The sequence below is a fragment of the Rhinoderma darwinii genome, chromosome 3 (assembly GCF_050947455.1).
Source record: "Rhinoderma darwinii isolate aRhiDar2 chromosome 3, aRhiDar2.hap1, whole genome shotgun sequence".
Taxonomy (NCBI): Eukaryota; Metazoa; Chordata; class Amphibia; order Anura; family Rhinodermatidae; genus Rhinoderma; species Rhinoderma darwinii.
Window position 1 is genome coordinate 141,519,685 of NC_134689.1, and position 19,725 is coordinate 141,539,409.

Sequence of the window (19,725 nt, forward strand, 5' to 3'; positions counted from 1 at the left end):
GGAGGGCATAGTAAAAGGAAATCTCCTACCGCTCTGAACAGCAATTAGGTTGTTGCCTAAAGAAAGATCCAATAAGTTTCCCTGTCAAGGAGGTTACTTCCCAAATATTCTCCCATTGAGGGACATGCCCAATCTGTTTTACAGATGTCTGCTGTCAGGAGGCTCCATATATATTGGATCGTTGGCCAATCCCGCTAAAATTAAAGAGTTCCGACTACTAATCTAATATGCATAGTCAGCTTAAAGAGGCTGTCACCAGATTTTGCAACCCCTATCTGCTATTGCAGCAGATCGGCGCTATAATGTAGATAAGAGTAACGTTTTTGTTTTTAAAACGAGCATTTTTGGCCAAGTTATGACCATTTTTATATTTATGCAAATGAGGCTTTCTAAAGTACAACTGGACGTGTTTAACGTTAAAGTACAACTGGGCGTTTATTATGTGCGTACATCTGGGCGTGTTTACTTTTTTTACTAGCTGGGCGTTGTGAATGGAAGTGTATGATGCTGACGAATCAGCATCATCCACTTCTCTTCACAACGCCCAGCTTCTGGCAGTGCACAGACACACAGCGTGATCTCGAGAGATCACGCTGTGACGTCACTTCCTGCCCCAGGTCCTGCATCGTGTCGGACGAGCGAGGACACATCGGCACCAGAGGCTACATTTGATTCTGCAGCAGCATCAGCGTTTGCAGGTAAGTAGCTACATCGACTTACCTGCAAACGCTGATGCTGCTGCAGAATCAAATGTAGCCTCTGGTGCCGATGTGTCCTCGCTCGTCCGACACGATGCAGGACCTGGGGCAGGAAGTGACGTCACAGCGTGATCTCTCGAGAACACGCTGTGTGTCTGTGCACTGCCAGAAGCTAGGTGGTAACGAAGAGAAGTGGATGATGCTGATTCGTCAGCATCATTCACTTCTATTCACAACGCCCAGCTAGTAAAACAAGTAAAAACGCCCAGATGTACGCACATAATACACACCCAGTTGTACTTTAACGTTAAACACGCCCAGTTGTACTTTAGAAAGCCTCATTTGCATAAATATAAAAATGGTCATAACTTGGCCAAAAATGCTCGTTTTTAAAAAAAACAAAAAACATTACTCTTATCTACATTGCAGCGCCGATCTGCTGCAATAGTAGATAGGGGTTGCAAAATCTGGTGACAGAGCCTCTTTAAAGGGGTTGTCCAGTCCCTAAGAACTCATGGCCTATCTTCAGAATAGGCTATCAATATCTGATAGGTTGGGGTCCGACTGCCGGGACCCCTGCCGATCAGCTGTTTTGAAGGGGTTGCAGTCCTCGTACGAGCGCTGCTTCCCCTTCATTCCGGTCACAGCTCACTTTGTGAATCGCTGACACAGCAGTAGCGGCGGTTAACAGTATTACGACCTTCTCCCATTGAAGTGAATGGGAGAAGGCTGTAATACTGTGAACTGCCGCTACTGCTGTGTCAGCGATTCAGTGTGAGCAGTAAGGGAAATGAAGGGGCCCGTACGAGCGCTGCAGCCCCTTCAAAACAGCTGATCGGCAGCGGTCCCGCAGTCATACCCCGACCGATCAAACATTGATAGCCTATCCTTAGGATAGGCCATCAATTTTCAGGGACTGGACAACCCCTTTAAGCCGAATGTGCTCAGATGTGACTTAGGACTGCGTATGAAATCGGAAGCATACACTTGTCTGGCCAATGTACTACGGCTCTGTACAACTCAAAGGTAGTATGGAGACATAATACGACTATGAGCTTGAGCCCTTATTCAGATGTCAATACATAAGAGCGACTGAAGCTCAAGGAACTTTGGGTGCTCATCCAGCCAATTAGCACGAGCATAAGATGGTAAGGTAACTGGCTGGCACTCGTGCTGGCAATGTGGCTAAAGCTGGCCACAAACCGTCATCTGCCAAACAAGTTATCTCGCCGATTTGCCCATAAACATGACCGCTGGGATCGGCCAAGCATACATGTTTATTGCCCCAGGGAGGGCCAGACAAGCTGTTGCTCAACAGATCTGAAAGGCGACTAATGTCCCTAGAGAACAAAGCACACTTCTGGGGGGAATTTGGCACTTCTTTCTGAGTGTGCTTCACACTTGTAGGGGCAATGTGGCACTTCTATCTGGTTAGCTTTACACTTGGGACAATGTGACACTTCTATCTGGGTACTCTTCACACTTGTGGGGGCAATGTGGCATTTCTATCCTGGTATGTTCCACACTTGTGTGGGCAATGTGGCACTTCTATCTGGGTACGTTCCACACTTATAGGGGCAATGTGGCACTTCTATCTGGGTACTCTTCACACTTGTGGGGGCAATGTGGCACTTCTACCTGGGTACCGTGTCTGCCGCTGTCATCGGCGCACTGAGTAAAGGGGGATGTGCTTGGTCTGTGTACTAAAGTATATACCACCACCAGGCCAGGGATGGGTGAAGGGCTATGTATTTATTTTTGATCTGTTGAAGGGTATGGTATATAGCACAGGATCTTCTCCAATATTTCAACTTGTAGCCTCAAGTAATAATGTTAACGGCAACTAAAACAATTTTAAATACAGTATAAAACATAAATAAATAGAACAAACTTAATTTACTAACGTGATCACTAAAAATTACTTCGCAGGCGTCAGAACTGAAATACCAGCCAGAATCTATCGCCGACTCCTGCACGTGAAACTACATTTCCCGTTAGCCACTTCACTGTCTAGCGCCAGCGTGACGATAAAGCCTGGCGCTGATTGGCTGGCCGTGAAGAGGGCGGAAGTGCTGTGTACGTAGCGCAGTGAATGAGCGGCAGAGCATGATGCAGCGGGGGTCAGTGCAGCAGAAGATCTCATGTGTGTTCATCACTCAGGTGAAAGATGAGCCTTCCACCAAGCGGGAGCACCAGGTGATGACACCCGGCGGCCACTATCTCTACCCCTTTCATTTATGTGATAGATTCCTGCCTGGATAGTGGTGTGAGACGCAGAATATTCCGCTCTATGTCCATGTAATGAGCTCTGTGCTCAGTGAGGTCGGATTTACATACTATGAAGATACGCAATGGGGAAATCCACATGTAAAATGCGTCCGTGTGGATATCATGCGGATGACTGGAGGAACTTTACAGCAGACATCGCATGGTATGAACGCCATGTTTAGATGGCTGGTGAAAAGTTCCCGAGCAGCTGTGCCATCTAGACAAGCCCTCCTCTAAATAAGGTAAAATGTGGTAAAATGTAGTAAAACTGGGACATAAAACTGCGCTGCCCACATCCAGAAGACTCCGTGTTGGAGTAAGGCTATGTTCACACAGAGTTTTTTGATGCGGAAACCGCGCTGCACAACTTGTCAAAAACGGCCTGAAAATGCCTCCCGTTGATTTCAATGGGAGGCGGAGGCGTCTTTTTTCCCGTGAGCGGTAAAACCGTCTCGTGGGAGAAAGAAGGGACATGCCCTATCTTCGGGCGTTTATGCCTCTGACCTCCCATGCCCGTGGTGCTCAATGGCCGCAAGCGAAAAACGCAGCGAAAATTGGCGTGCAGGGAGAGAAAAATCTGCTTCAAACTTCCAAACTGAATTTTGAGGCAGAAATTCCGCCTGCAAAAAACTAGGTGTGAACATGGCCTAAAAGAGTTTAATAATCGTTGCAACGCTGGACCGGCGTTCACGGCCTGATGAAGATGCTGGTCTGGTGATTAAACGCGTAGCCATTTTTTTTAATGTGATTAAATGCTTTTACTCCAACACTGCATGATTCCCCTAGATGTTGGCAGTGCTCTTTTATTTCCCAGTTTTTCTACATTTTACCTGCATTCGTTTGCGGAGGTGCCTGATTTCCGCCGGTTTTAGCGGTCGCTGCAACCAGCCTTTTGCTATTACTTGTCTGCACCAGTGTTGTAAAACTCTCCAAGGTGAGCGGTTTTATTCTCGTCCTATTGATTTTTACCTTTTTCCTCTAAATAAGGACCCACTGGGGATCACGTGGGTCCATCAGCTAAAACCCTGCAGGAGAAATGTGGTGTTATATGGCCCACATTCAAATGTATGGGCGGCCCTGTACGAGATGGTTGCCCTGACAGCTAGAGAGGGGGTCCGAACAGTGGGACACTGTCTGATATAATCGTATACACAAATAGGGCATATGGAAAGTTTTTGCCCTAGTGGGACAACCCTATATGTATGTTAGGCTCTGTTCACATCTGCCTCGTGGTTACTGTTTACATAGTTGAATAAAGACGTGTCCAACCTACAATCCTACCGTCTTAGGCCTCATGCACACGACCGTGCTCGTAATTACGAGCACGGCCGGCCACGGGCAGCCGGCCGCTTTTCCGACGGCCCGAAAAATAGAACATGTTCTATTTTTTTTTAACGGCACGGGCACCTTCCCGTGAGAAAACGGGAAGGTACCCGTGGCTAACAGAAGTCTATGAGCCCGTTATTGCGGGTCGTAATTACAACCCGCAATAACGGGTGTTTTTACGGTCATGTGCATGAGGCCTTACGGTGCATTCAGAAAGTCTTCAGACCCTTTCACTTTTTTCACGTTTTATGTTTAGCCTTGTACGAAGAAAAAAAAATAATAAATCTAGTTTTCCCCTGTTATTCTGCACTCAATACCCCATAATGACAAAGTGAAAACAGAATTTTAGATACTTTTGCAAATTTTTTTTTTTTTAAAGTGAAAAACTAACATTTTGCACAGACATAAGTATTCAGACCCTTAACTATGGAACTGGAAATTTAGCTCTGGGGGCCTCCCATTTCTCTAGAAAATCTTTGAAATTCTACACCTTGATTGGAGTCCACCTGTGGTAAATTCATTTGATTGGACATGATTAGGAAAGACACACCCCTGTCTATATAAGGTCTCACAGCTGACAATGCATATCAGAGCTAAAACCAAGCCATGCAAAGGAAAGAGCTGATTGTAGCGCTGAGAGACAAGATTGTGTAGAGGCACAGATCTGCAGAAGGGTACAAAAAGATTTATGCTGCATTAAAAGTTCCCAAGAGCACAGTGGCCTCCTTGATTCTTAGGGTATGTTCACAAGGCCAAATTTCAGACGTATACGAGGCGTATTATGCCTCGTTTTACGTCTGAAAATACGGCTCCAATACGTCGGCAAACATCTGCCCATTCATTTGAATGGGTTTGCCGACGTACTGTGCAGACGACCTGTTATTTACGCATCGTCGTTTGACAGCTGTCAAACGACGACTCGTAAAAATACAGCCTCGTCAAAAGAAGTGCAGGACACTTCTTTGGACGTTTTTGGAGCTGTTTTCTCATAGATTCCAATGAAAACAGCTCCAAAAACGGACGTAAAAAACGCCGCGAAAACGGCGCGAAAAACGCCGCGAAAAATGCGAGTTGGTAAAAAAACGTCTGAAAAGCAGGGTCTGTTTTCCCTTGAAAACGGCTCTGGATTTTCAGACGTTTTGGTTGACTACGTGTGAACATACCCTTAAATGTAAGAAGTTTGAAACAACCAGGAGTCTTCCTAGAGCTGGCCGCTCCACCAAACCACCAACCGAGGGACTCGGTAAGAGAGGTGACCAAGAACCCAATGGTCACTTTGGTTGAGCTCCAAAGATCCTGTGTGCAGATGGGAGAAACTTCCAGAAGGTCAACCATCACTGCAGCACTCCACCAATCTGGGCTTTATGGCAGAGTGGCCAGAAAGAAGCCTCTCTAAAAGGACTCTCGACTGTGAGAGAGGCCTCATGCACACGACCGTAGCCATGTGCACGGTTGTTATTTTCGGGTTGGCCGGCCACGGAGTGTCAGCCACGAGCCGCCCGCAAATCGCGGGCTGTGCACATGGCCGCGGCCATTATTTTCAATGAGCTTGTCCGTTCTTTCTGTCGGCCGGGCTCTGGGGCCATGAACGAACTGTGGAAACCACGGTCGTGTACATGGCCCCATAGGAATGAATGAGGCTGCAATTCTCCAGTGGATTTTCGGGGGAATTGCGGCCGCAAAAGCACGTTCGTGTGCATGGGGCCAAACAAGTTTCTGTGGTCTGATAAAACCAAGGTTGAACTTTTTGGCTTCAATTCTAAGCGTTTTATCTGGTGGAAACCAGTCACTGCCCATCACCTGCTCAATACCATCCCTACAGTGAAGCATGGTGGTGGCAGCATCATGCTGTGAGGGTGTATTTCAGCGGCTGAGACAGGGAGACTGATCAGGGTTGAAGGAAAGATAAAGTACAGAGATATTCTCAATAAAACCTGATCTAGGGTGCTCTGGACCTTGGACAAGGCCGAAGGTTCACTTTCCAATGACCCTAAGCACACAGCCAAGACAACACAGGAGTGGCTTAGGGACAACTCTGTGAATGTCCTTGAGTGGCCCGGCCAGAGCCCTGACTTGGTCCCAATCAAACATCTCTGGAGAGACCTGAAAATGTCTGTCCACCGACGGTCCCCATCCAACCTGTCAGAGCTTGAGAGAATCTGCAGAGAAGAATGGCAGAAAATTCCCAAATCCAGGTGTGCAAACCTTGTGGCATCCTACCCAAGAACACTGGAGGCGGTTATCACTGCCAAAGGTGCTTCAACTACGTACTGAGTAAAGGGTCTGAATATTTATGTCAACCGAATATTTTAGTATTTCCTTTTCAATAAAATAGAAAAGATTAGTAACATTCTGTTTCCCTTTGTCATTATGGGGTATTGAGTGCAGAATGATGGGGAAAAACTTTATGTGAAATTGAAAGGGTCTGTAGACTTTCGGAATGCATTGCATAATGGATTTTGTTGTGGTGACAAGCAACGCTGTTCCTCCTGTCAATTCTGACGTAATTAATTTTATTTCTGTTGCTTACATAGCGCCAACATATTCTGCAGCGCTGTACAGAGACAATCACTATTGACATCGGTTCCTGTCCCCAATGAGGCTCACAATCTAAATTTCCCTAGAAGACACCCTAGGGACATTTTCATAGGAAGTCAATTAACCTGTTAGGAGGTTTTATAGTGTGGAAGGAAACCAGAGTACCAGGAGGAGATGCACGCTGACATGGGGAGAACTTACAAACTCCATGCAGTTGTTGCCCGTGTACCCTGGACTCCGGTGCTGCAAAACGAGTTCTAACCTCTGAGCCACCATCCCGCCTGTCGGCCCTGAACGCAGATGTGAACCAGGCCTTAGGGTGCAGTCTGTGACTTAAAATCAGTTGAATTCATCTGAATGGAATTTACAGAAATCCATACACCTGCTGCAGAAACCACCACATATAGATGAGATTTTCAGTCACAGAAATTTCTGCAACAAAATCTGTGGTGTGTGAATCCACCCTTAGAAGTACCTATTGTCCAACTACATAAAAAAAAAAATTGCGCACTGGATAAGCGTATGTAGATTTTTGTATTCCCTGCACACTCGTCATGCTAGATTCTCTATGGGGAGATTTGTGCATATAAAGCAATGTGTGTTGTAGAGAAGCTGCGTGGGTGAGCACGTAGTAAATAAATACATCTCCTATGCACATGGATCACCTGAAATCCGCTCTAAGGGTATGTTCACACGGCAGCGTCCGATACGGCTGAAATGACGTATCTGTTTTCAGGAGAAAACAGCTCCGGAATTTCAGACGTAATGGCGTGTGCAGGCGTTTTTCACAGCGTCCATTACGGACGTAATTGGAGCTGTTTTTCCATGGAGTCATTGGAAAACTGCTCCAATTACGTCTCAAGAAGTGACATGCACTTCTTTGACGTGGGCGTCTTTTTTCTTCTTTGACAGCGGCACGTAAAAAAAAAACTGACCGTCGGCACAGAACATCGTAAAACCCATTCAAATGAATGGGCAGATGTTTGCCGACGCTTTGGAGCCGTATTTTCGGACGTAATTCGAGGCTAAAACGCCCGAATTACGTCCGTAAATAGGGTGTGTGAACCCAGCCTAAGGGGTTCAGTTTAATTACAATGGATATAACTATAAGGGTATGTTCACAAGGCAGCGTCCGTAACGGCTGAAATTACGGTGCTGTTTTCAGGAGAGAACAGCACCGTAATTTCAGCCGTAATGGCATGTTGAGGCGCTTTTTGCTGCGTCCATTACGGACGATAAATGGAGCTGTTTTTCCATGGAGTCCATGGAAAACGGCTCCATTTACGTCTGTAGAAGTGACAGGCACTTCTTTGATGCGGGCGCCTTTTTTACGCCCCGCCTTTTGACAGCGGGGCGTAAAAAAAAAAGCCTGTCTGCACAGAACATGGTAAGACCCATTCTAATGAATGGGCAGACGTTTGCCGACGCTTTGGAGCCGCTATTTCGGACGTAATTTGGGGGAAAAACGCCCGAATTACGTCCGTAAATAGTGTGTGTGAACATACCCTAACTGTTCTGGTCTTCCCCAAATTGAGGTCAATCTCCCAGTCTGCCAGAATTGTACCTCAGGAAATGCAATGCGGTTATCGGAGGGTCATCTGGTCCCTGCATATAGTAATACTCAATCTGTTAATCTTGTAATCCCTAGTATAGTGTGTGTTTAATACAGAGGATTGGGGTCATTTATGACGACGTTCTGTGTAGGTTGCTCAGTTGTGTATCTGGTAAGATCCCCAGAGTTACGTTATCTACATTACAGTACCCCCGAATACCAATGTGTCCTCCCTTAACTTATTTCTAAACCCGTTGTATCTCGAAATGCATGTCGCGAGATGTTAAACAAACATGTAAAAAAAAGTATACCTCCAAAGTAAACCATCTGTCTCCATAGACTCCCATGTTTAAAAAAAAAACAAACGTACGTTTCCCATACATTTTTTATTTTATTTAACTGGATGTTGCGAGATTGTATTGAATTGGTATCGTGACAAATTACACAGATACAGCTGATTGCTGGGGGTTGTACAGAAAAGTATTTTAATAAAGCATTACATGATTTCACATAACTCCAAACCTGGCATGCGTCTGATGTAAAACACCAGTCTTGGGGCGATGTCCCCCTCCTCATCTTCTGTCTTGCTTCCTGTGATTGACAGATCTCTTCCTATCTGCATACAGACCAGATGCATAATGTGTGTAAAGTACATTTGAAAAAAAACCAAAACGTTTTATTGCACTCATTAAGGGATATAATAGTACTGCAGTTATGATACCTTTTTAATGGCAAACTAAAATAAAATAAATTCTGTTAAAAAGCAAGGTTACTAACTACTTTCTTTCAGTCCTGTGTTAAAGCGGTTGTCCAGCCCATGATAAATGAATTAGAAAACACTCACCCCCTACCGCCACAGTACTGATTGGTCAGCGTCATACACTTCTCTCCAACGCCCACTTGATCAAAAAGTAAAACACGCCCGTTGTCCATTAAGAAAGTCATTAGCATAAAGCTAATATAGGTCATATTCTAGTTCTCTGCCCCGGGACTCCAGCCCTAGAGAATCCCCTGATGTCATTGGAAGATTTGCACTACTGTAGTCACCGGACAGAGCGTTGGCAACCTGGGCGATATTAATATTTCTCAACGCCCATGACCGTACCCATGCAAGGATGTCCTCCTATCTGAGGCGATAAAACCCCACACCTCAGTCTAGGCTTACTGCCCTCTATCAGAGGCCTGTAGGAGCTCTTGCTCCCTTTCAGTTTTTTTTGTTTTTTTTTTCCTTTGCATACCGTGGGGCTGACAAAAGGACTGGGGCTGCTTATCTGTAAGGTCCTGTCCTTTAATGCATAAGCCTCTGTTACGCCACATTTTCGAAGTTTGGCTCTCCTCCCTACGCTCCTGTTGCCGTCCCCGCAGCTTGCTGTGGTGGATGCTACGGTCACGTCAGGCAGCCTCTGTCCTTTTCTCCATATACCATCTGTGCGACTTATGGATTGCTGAGCTCGATGGGCGGTCTTGGAGATTGGCATCAGGTTGACATGTGCTTCAGAGCAAGGCGCCTGACATCACGTCTGGCCCGACCAGTAGCCTGGATCGGGAAAGGGTTCTCATATGTTTTTAAATAGTGCTTGGCACCCAGGAGGGGCTAGATGTTATAAAGCAGCCGTAAGGGAAGATTCAGACAGACCTCCGTTCTGGAGAACTGTAACTCTCCTGGCGACCTGCAGGATGTCTGAAACAGAAATCTATAAGCGCTGACCCATCTAAACCCACTAAAGGCTCCAGTCCAGGACAGTCCTGTGGTGAGATGGCATTTTTGCTTAATGGGTGAGCTGTATTTTTCTTAACTTGAAGTTGCTCTGGGTTCCATTTTTCCTTTTATATTACAAGCCATAAGGGGTTCTAAGAATAAGGCCAAAACCAAGCACAGAGAGTGCAGGATCTTTAAAAAGCCCATAGTCTTTTTACCAGAAGCCACTTTACCAGACTTGCCTTGGCAGAGTACTGGCAGACGTGTAATCCTCTTTAATCAAACACTTTAGGCAGATTATAAAATCTGAGGTTAAGAGCTCCATTAAGAATTTACAACATAATCTTTCATCCAGGCACTTCTTATACCTTAAATTTATACCTTCTAAAAAAAAAACTGGGTATCGGTTTCAACTAGCCTTAAACCTAATATAGCAGCCAACTATGTGGCAAGGACCCTTTAAAATTTGGATTAGTCAGTTTGAGGTACACCTTAAAGAGGCATAATGTGATTGGCGCTGTAATGTAGATAACAGCAGTGGTTTTTATTTTGAAAAACGATCATTTTTTAGCAAGTTATGAGCAATTTTAGATTTATGCTAATGAGTTTCTCAATAGACAACTGGGTGTGTTTTTACTTTTTACCAACTGGGTGTTGTACAGAGGAGTGTATTAGGCTGACCAATCAGTGACCAATCAGCATCATACACTTCTCATTGTTCCAGCCCAGCATGATCCACAGCCCAGTGTGATTGTGCAGTGAAAGTAGCTGGGCTGGAACAATAAGAAGTGTATGACGCCGATTGGTCACTGATTGGTCAGCCTCATACACTCCTCTGTACAACACCCAGTTGGTAAAAAGTAAAAACACACCCAGTTGTCTATTGAGAAACTCATTAGCATAAATCTAAACTGGCTCATAACTTGCTCAAAAATGATTGTTTTTCAAAATAAAAACCACTGCTATTAGATTATGCAGGAGATAGGGCACCTATAATCTGGTGACAGAGCCTCTTTAACCCTCTCCCTCTTTAGCCACTTTTGACCTTCCTGACCGAGCCTCATTTTTCAAATCTGACGTGTCACTTTGTGGTAACTCCGGAATGCTTTCACCTATCCAAGCGAGTCTGAGATTGTTTTCTCGTGACACATTGGGCTTTAAGTTACTGGCAACATTTGCTCCATATGTTCAGTATTTAATTGTGAAAAACACCAAAATTTAGCGAAAAATTGCAAAAATAACATCCCCCATATGTCTACTTTAGATTGGTATCGTTTTTTGAACATCCTTTTATTTTTCTATGATGTTACAAGGCTTAGAACTTTAGCAGCAATTTCTCACATTTTCAAGAAAATTTCAAAAGGCCATTTTTACAGGGGCCAGTTCAGTTGTGAAGTGGCTTTGAGGGCCTTATATATTAGAAACCCCCAAAAAGTCACCCCATTTTAAAAACTTCACCCCTCAAAGTATTCAAAACAGCATTTAGAAAATGTCTTAACCCTTTACACATGTCACAGGAATTAAAGCAAAGTAGAGGTGAAATGTACAAATTTCATATTTTTTTGCAGAAAAATTTTTTTAGTACAATTTTTTTTTTATAACACAGAAGGTTTTACCAGAGAAATGCAACTCAATATTTGTTGCCCAGTTTCTGCAGTTTTAGGAAATAGCCCACATGTGGCCGTAGCGTGCTACTGGACTGAAGCACCAGCCTCAGAAGCAAAGGAACACCTAGGGGATTTTGGGGCCTTATTTTTGTTAGAATAAATTTTAGGCACCATGTCAGGTTTGAAGGGCTCTTGCGGTGCCAAAACAGTCAAAATCCCCCAAAAGTGACCCCAACTGGGAAACTACACACCTCAAGGAAATTATCTAGGGGTACAGTGAGCTTTTTGACCGCACAGGTTTTTTACAGAAATTATTGGAAGTAGGCCGTGAAAATTCAAATCAACATTTTTTTCAAAGAAAATGTAGGTTTGGCTAATTTTTTCTCATTTCCACAAGGACTGAAGGAGAAAAAGCACCGTAAAATTTGTAAACCAATCTCTCCTGAGTAAAACAATACCCCACAGGTAGTAATAAACGGTTGTTTGGAGACACGGCAGGGCTGAGAAGGGAAAGAGCGCTATTTGGCTTTTAGAGCTCAAGTTTAGCAGGAATGGTTTGCGGAGGCCATGTCACATTTACGAAGTCCCTGAGGAGACAAAACAGTGGAAACAAGTGACCCCATTTTGGAGACTACACCCATTGAGGAAATTATCTAGGGGTATAGTGAGCGATTTGACCCCACAGGTTTTTTGCAGAAATTATTGGAAGTAGGCCCTGAAAATAAAAATCAACATTTTTTTCAAAGAAAATGTAGGTTTAGCTTATTTTTACTCATTTCCACAAGGACTGAAGGAGAAAAAGCACCAAAAAATTTGTAAAGCAATTTCTCCAGAGTAAAACAATGCCCCACATGTGGTAATAAATGGCTGTTTGGAGACACGGCTTGGCTTAGAAGGGAAAGAGCGCTATTTGGCTTTTGGAGATCACATTGAGCAGGAATGGATTGCGGCGGCCATGTCACATTTGAAAAGCCCCTGAGGGGAAAAAACAATAAAAACGCCCAAAAGTGACACCATTTAGGAAACTACACCTCTTGAGGAATTCATCTAGGGGCGTAGTGAGCATTTTGACCCCACAGGTGTTTCATAGAATTTATTAGAATTGGGCAGTGAAAATAAAAACAATCCTTTTTCTTCAATAAGACGTAGATTTAGCGCAAATTTTTTCATTTTCGCAACAAATAAAGGGAAAAAAAAGAACCCAACATTTGTAAAGCAATTTCTACCGAGTACGGCAATACCCCATATGTGGTCATAAACTGCTGTTTGGGCACACGGCAGGGCTCAGAAGGGAAGGACCACCATTTGGAGTGCAGATGTTGCTGGATTGGTTTCTGGGCGCCTGTGGGCCCAAAACAGTGGAAACCCCCCAGAAGTGACCCAATTTTGGAAACTACACCCCTCAATGTATTTACCTAGGGGTGTAGTGAGCATGTTAACCCTGCAGGTGTTTTGTAGAAATTAGTGTGAACTCGATGTTACAGAGTGAAAATGGGATTTTTTCCACAGATATGTGGACAATATGTGGTTCCCGGCTTGTGCCACCATAACAAGACAGCTCTCTAATTATTATGCTGGGTTTCCTGGTTTTAGAAACACCCTACATGTGGCCCTAATCTCTTGCCTGGACAGTCGACCAGGCTCAGGAGTGAAAGCGTACCATGTAAAATTGAGGCCTAAATTGGCGATTTACAAAGTATTGGTTCACAACTGCAGAGGCTCAGATTTGAAATAATAAAAATAAACCCCTGGGAAGTGACCCCATTATGGAAACTTCACCCCTCAAGGCATTTATTAAGGGGTGTAGTGAGCATTTTCACCTCACAGGTCTTTTCCATAAATGAATGCGCTGTGGATGGTGCAAATTAAAAATTTTTATTTTTCCCTAGATATGCCATTCAGTGGCAAATATGTCGTGCCCAGCTTATGCCACGGGAGACACACACCCCAAAAATTGCTAAAAGGGTTCTCCCGGGTATGACGGTGCCATATATGTGGAAGGAAACTGATGTTTGGGCACGCTGTAGGGTTCAGATGGGAGGAAATGCCATTTGGCTTTTGGAGCGTGGATTTTGCTTGGTAGTAGTTTTGTTTGGAGTCTTACTGGTGTTTCCGTTTATAATGTAGGGCATATGTAAGCCGGGCGGAGTATATAAGGGGCATAGTCAGGTGGTATAATAATGGGGTAAAAAAAAACAATAAAATAATCCATAGATGTGTGTTACGCTGTGAAGCAATCCTTTCTGCACAGGCCGGTGTCGCACTGATATATGACATCCTTTATTATCCCCCTTTTGATCCACACTCCACGCCTTTGTAGTTTGGGGAATTTTGCTAGGAAGTGTTGTCCTGGTATAATACGGGCACCGTCGCTTCCAGCGGATATGTTTGGGCCCTCCCTTTCCTGGTTCCCTAATTTTAGGTCCTTGATAAATCGCCTCTTCAAACGGAAGAAATGTTCCCCTCGGGCACAACTGCATATTTTTTTATTTCCTGACTTATTGGAGCCATAACTAATTTTATTTTTCATAGACGTAGCGGTATGAAGGCTGGTTTGTTGCGGGACGAGCTGTAGTTATTATTGGTACCATTTTGGGGTACATGCAACTTTTTGATCACCTTTTATCCTATTTTTTTGGGATGCCAGGTAAACAAAAAAACGCAATTCTGGCACAGCTTTTTTCGTTTTTTTTTTATACAGCGTTCACCACGCATTATAAACTACATGTTAACTTTATTCTGCGGGTCAGTACGATTCCAGCGATACCTAATTTATAGCACTTTTTTATGTTTTACAACTTTTTGCACAATAAAATTACTTTTGTAAAAAGAATGTATTTTTTCTGTCGCCAAGTTGTGAGAACCATAACTTTTTAATTTTTTTGTCGACGGAGGTGTATGAGGGCTTGTTTTTTGCGGGACGAGCTATAGTTTTTATAGGTACCATTTTTGGATACGTGCGACTTTTTGATCACTTTTTATTCTAACATTTGTAGGGCAAAGTGACTAAAAAACAGAAACTCTGGTAACGTTTTTTTGCGGTTTTTTTTACGCTGTTCACCGCGTGCAATAAATAATATAATATTTTGATACCTCAGGTCGTTATGGTCGCGGCGATACCAAATACATATGGTTTATTATTATTTTTCAATAATAAAGGACTTGATAAGAGTAAAAGGGGGATTGTGTTTTATTTGATTACTTGAAACTTTTATTGTTTTCAAACTTTTATTATTTACACTTTTTTTACACTTTTTTTTATACTTTTTTTACACTTTTTCTCAAGTCCCACTAGGGGACTTGAAGGTCCAACGGTCATATTTTTTTTCTTTCTAATACATTGCACTACCTATGTAGTGCAATGTATTAGATCTGTCAGTCATTCACTGACAGCAAGCCGATTAGGCTTCGCCTCCTGGCGGGGCCTAAATCGGCTTCCGTAATGGCAGAGCAGGAGACCATTGTGTCTCCTGTTGCCATAACAGCAGTCGCCAGTCCTGATTGCCTGTCAGGGCTGGCGATCTGCTAATAACCGCTACGATGCAGCAATCGCTTTCGATTGCTGCATCGAAGGGGTTAATGGCAAGGATCGGAGCTAGCTCCGGTTCCTGCCGTTACAGGTGGATGTCAGCTGTACAGTACAGCTGACTTCCACCGCTGATGACGACGGATCAGCTCCTGACCCGGCGCCATCTTGCCGGCAGCTACGGAAGCCGATCAGGCTCCGCCGCCGGGCGGATCTTGACCGGCTTCGGTGCTAGGCAGACCGGGAGGCCAGTATTAGGCCTCCGGTTGCCATTGCAGCCACCGGAACCCCGGCAATTTAATTACTGGGGTTCCGATGAGCTGCAAACACCTAAAGTGCAGCGATCGCGTTTGAGCGCTGCACTTAAGGGGTTAATGGCGGGGATCGAAGCTAATTTCGGTCCCCGCCGTTACAGCCGGATGTCAGCTGTAAGATACAACTGAGATCCGGTGATGATGGCACCGGCTCAGCTTCTGAGCCGGTCCCAAACATTCGGCGTACATGTATGGCAAGATGCGGGAAGTCAATGCTTTCCATGACGTACATGTACGGCAAATGTCGGGAAGGGGTTAAGGAGAAGACCCCTAAAGAGCAGTTCCTAGCTTTCCTTTCCACTTTTTTTTCTAAAGTGACTTATTTTCTGTCTGATAAATTGGCTGGTGCAGGGAGACTATCTGCCAGAGCAGGCATTCTGTCAAATTCTGCCTGTAGTGTCATTTTGCTTAAATCTTGGAAGGGTGATCAGGGTTTAGTTGGTTATGTGCGATTTCCTGTGTAGGTAGTCTCCTTTTTGGTCCCACTCTGGATAAGGTTATTAAGGAAAGAAAAACAAGGCATTTGTAGGGGAAAAGGAATGAATATTCTGGGAAATCAAGATGCTTTATCTTGTAATCTCCAGTCCAATGCAAGGAATAAAGAAGGTCCGCAAGCAATGGCGCCAGAGGTCCGGCTGGGGGAAGGATAGCTTTCCCTTTTTTTTTCTTTTTTTTTTCTTTGCAAGCTTGGGAAAATATTTCAAAGAGCAAGTAAATTCTAGGTTTTTTTTGTCCGTTTGGATTCAATCTAAAATTTTCCTCCCTCTTCCAAACAGATTTGTCCAGAACAAATGCCCAAAGGACCCTTTAAACAGAGCAGCCTTGGAGGGGGAAATACACTGCCGAGCTTGGTTCTGATGCTATATACACTACCGTTCAAAAGTTTAGAGTCACTTAGAAATTTCCTTATTTTTGAAAGAAAAGCACAATTTTTTTCAATGAAGATAACATTAAATTAATCAGAAATACACTCTATACATTAATGTGCTAAATGACTATTCTAGCTGCAAACGTCTGGTTTTTAATGCAATATCTACATAGGTGTATAGAAGCCCATTTCCAGCAACCATCACTCCAGTGTTCTAATGGTACATTGTGTTTGCTAACTGTGTTAGAAGGCTAATGGATGATTAGAAAACACTTGAAAACCCTTGTGCAATTATGTTAGCACCGCTGTAAACTGTTTTACTGTTTAGAGGAGCTATAAAACTGACCTTTCTTTGAGCTAGTTGAGAATCTGGAGCATTACATTTGTGGGTTCGATTAAGCTCTCCAAATGGCTAGAAAAAGAGAGCTTTCATGTGAAACTCGACAGTCAATTCTTGTTCTTAGAAATGAAGGCTATTCCATGCGAGAAATTGCCAAGAAACGGAAGATTTCCTACAATGGTGTGTACTACTCCCTTCAGAGGACAGCACAAACAGGCTCTAACCAGAGTAGAAAGAGAAGTGGGAGACCCTGCTGCACAACTGAGCAACAAGACAAGTACATTAGAGTCTCTAGTTTGAGAAATAGACGCCTCACAGGTCCTCCACTGGCAGCTTCATTAAATAGTACCCGCAAAACGCCAGTGTCAACGTCTACAGTGAAGAGGCGACTCCAGGATGCTGGCCTTCAGGGCAGAGTGGCAAAGAAAAAGCCATATCTGAGACTGGCTAATAAAAGGAAAAGATTAATATGGGCAGAAGCACACCGACATTGGACAGAGGAAGATTGGAAAAAAGTGTTATGGACAGACGAATCGAAGTTTGAGGTGTTTGGATCACACAGAAGAACATTTGTGAGACGCAGAACAACTGAAAAGATGCTGGAAGAGTGCCTGATGCCATCTGTCAAGCATGGTGGAGATAATGTGATGGTCTGGGGTTGCTTTGGTGCTGGTAAAGTGGGAGATTTGTACAAGGTAAAAGGGATTTTGAATAAGGAAGGCTATCACTCCATTTTGCAACGCCATGCCATACCATGTGGACAGCGCTTGATTGGAGCCAATTTGATCCTACAACAGGACAATGACCCAAAGCACACCTCCAAATTATGCAAGAACTATTTAGGGAAGAAGCAGGCAGCTGGTATTCTATCTGTAATGGAGTGGCCAGCGCAGTCACCAGATCTCAACCCCATAGAGCTGTTGTGGGAGCAGCTTGACCGTATGGTACGCAAGAAGTGCCCATCAAGCCAATCCAACTTGTGGGAGGGGCTTCTGGAAGCATGGGGTGAAATTTCTCACAATTACCTCAGCAAATTAACAGCTAGAATGCCAAAGGTCTGCAATGCTGTAATTGCTGCAAATGGAGCATTCTTTGACGAAAGCAAAGTGTTAAGGAGAAAATTATTATTTCAAATAAAAATCTTTATTTCTAACCTTGTCAATGTCTTGACTATATTTTCTAGTCATTTTGCAACTCATTTGATAAATATAAGTGTGAGTTTTCATGGAAAACACAAAATTGTATGGGTGACCCCAAACTTTTGAACGTTCGTGTATGTTCTCTTATTTCAAAGGAAGTTCTTAACCCGATTCCCAAGGAAGAAATAGGGAAGATGTTTTGATCCCCATTGTTCCCAGTGAGAAAACCGAATGGCTCTTCGGAGTCCTTATAAATTTGAAGCTTCTTGACAAATCCCTAACATACAAGACGTTCAGACTGGAGACCATAGCCTTGGATTGTGTGATGGCTACTCTGGTCTTGGAGATCCTGCAAGAACGGGACCGCTCCCCAACTGTTTTGGATCTAAAGTTTAATCTAACAGCAGGCACAAGGTAGTCTATCCTGTGGTGGACCCAATTAGGGAATCTGGGGTCCCCTGGGTTCACCAGGATCCTTTTTTTTTTTTTTTTTTCCCCCACAGGATCCTTTTTCCACCCACAGATGCCAGCCCTTATCGTTGGGGAGCACATTCAGAGCTAACCTTCTGGTAGGGTTGTTGTGATGACAGAACGAGCCAGACGGCTTCATATTTCAAAGAACTATTGGCAATTGGTCCCTCACTCAGAGCTGTAGGGTCTTCACTAGAGGGAAGACACGTGAAAATATACCCAGACAACATGACAGCGGAGGCTTACATCAAACACCAGGGGGGGACAAGGTGGCTCTCCCTTCTGAGTCTCAGTGGACGTTTTGATTTGGGCAGAAACTTATATCCGTCTCTCAACAGTACATCTGAGTGGTCAAAACAACCGGGTATCGAAGTAGAGCCTGAGTGAGCCAGGGGGAATAGCCCCTGAGCAATCTGTTTTTTTTTTCTTTGATATTAAAGAGGCTCTGTCACCAGATTATAAGTGCCCTATCTCCTACATAATCTGATCGGCGCTGTAATGTAGATAACAGTGGTTTTTATTTTGAAAAACGATAATTTTTGACAGTTATGAACAATTTTAGATTTATGCTAATTCATTTCTTAATAGACAACTGGGTGTGTTTTTACTCTTTATCCACTGGGTGTTGTGAAGAGAAGTGTATGACCCTGATTGGTCAGCGTCATACACTTCTCTTCACAACGCCCAGTGGGTAAAAAGTAAAAACACAACCAGTTGTCTATTAAGAAACGAATTGGCATAAATCTAAAATTGTTTATAACTTTGTCAAAAATTATCGTTTTTCAAAATAAAAACCACTGTTCTCTACATTACAGCGCCGATCAGATTATAATCTGGTGACCGAGCCTCTTTAAGCAGATTGGGTACTTCCTCTAAAGACTTTTTCGCAGCAGAGAAACAGGAAGGTAGACGTGTTTGTTTTTTTTTTGTTCCCTCCCCCTTCCTAAAGCCTCTATCTTTTGGCAGTAGATGTCTTGGCTCCAAATTGGACTCAGGAGTTTGGGTATGCCCCCCCTCCTTATGGCTGATTCCCAGAGTAATATAAAAAAGGTAAGTGAAGGAGCAGCAATAATCCTAATTGCCCCTTGTTGGCCAAAGAGGCCTTGGTTCATCTGGCTGCAGGCCCTTTCGGTAGACCAACCACTAGTTCTTTGTGATGAAAAACCTTCTAGTTCAGAGTCCTCTGGTCCATCCTCATTTATGTCAATTACATCTTGGGGCATGGAATTTGGGAGGAAGATCCTATCTGGAAAAGGACTTTCAGAGAAAGTAGTTTCCACCTTTCTGGCTAGTAACATTTACCTAACAGTTTGGAAGATCTTTATCAACTTTGAGTAGAACCAGACCGTCTCGGGGCCCCAGGCATCCTTATAATCCTG

At 43.9% G+C, this 19,725-nt stretch overlaps 1 protein-coding gene across 2 annotated transcripts in view; it reads left to right on the plus strand.

The window, feature by feature from the left end:
• The first annotated feature begins 2,770 nt into the window (after positions 1–2,770).
• RLIG1 (RNA 5'-phosphate and 3'-OH ligase 1) overlaps positions 2,771–19,725 on the plus strand; it is a 44,110-nt gene continuing 27,155 nt past the window's right edge. The window contains exons 1-2 of one of the 2 annotated variants that reach the window (XM_075856805.1): positions 2,771–2,894; positions 19,316–19,396. In XM_075856805.1, the coding sequence (XP_075712920.1) occupies positions 2,805–2,894; positions 19,316–19,396 (171 nt within the window). In that variant the 5' untranslated portion in view covers positions 2,771–2,804. The remainder of the gene's footprint in view (positions 2,895–19,315; positions 19,397–19,725) is intronic. The other variant, XM_075856806.1, reaches the window with a different exon arrangement.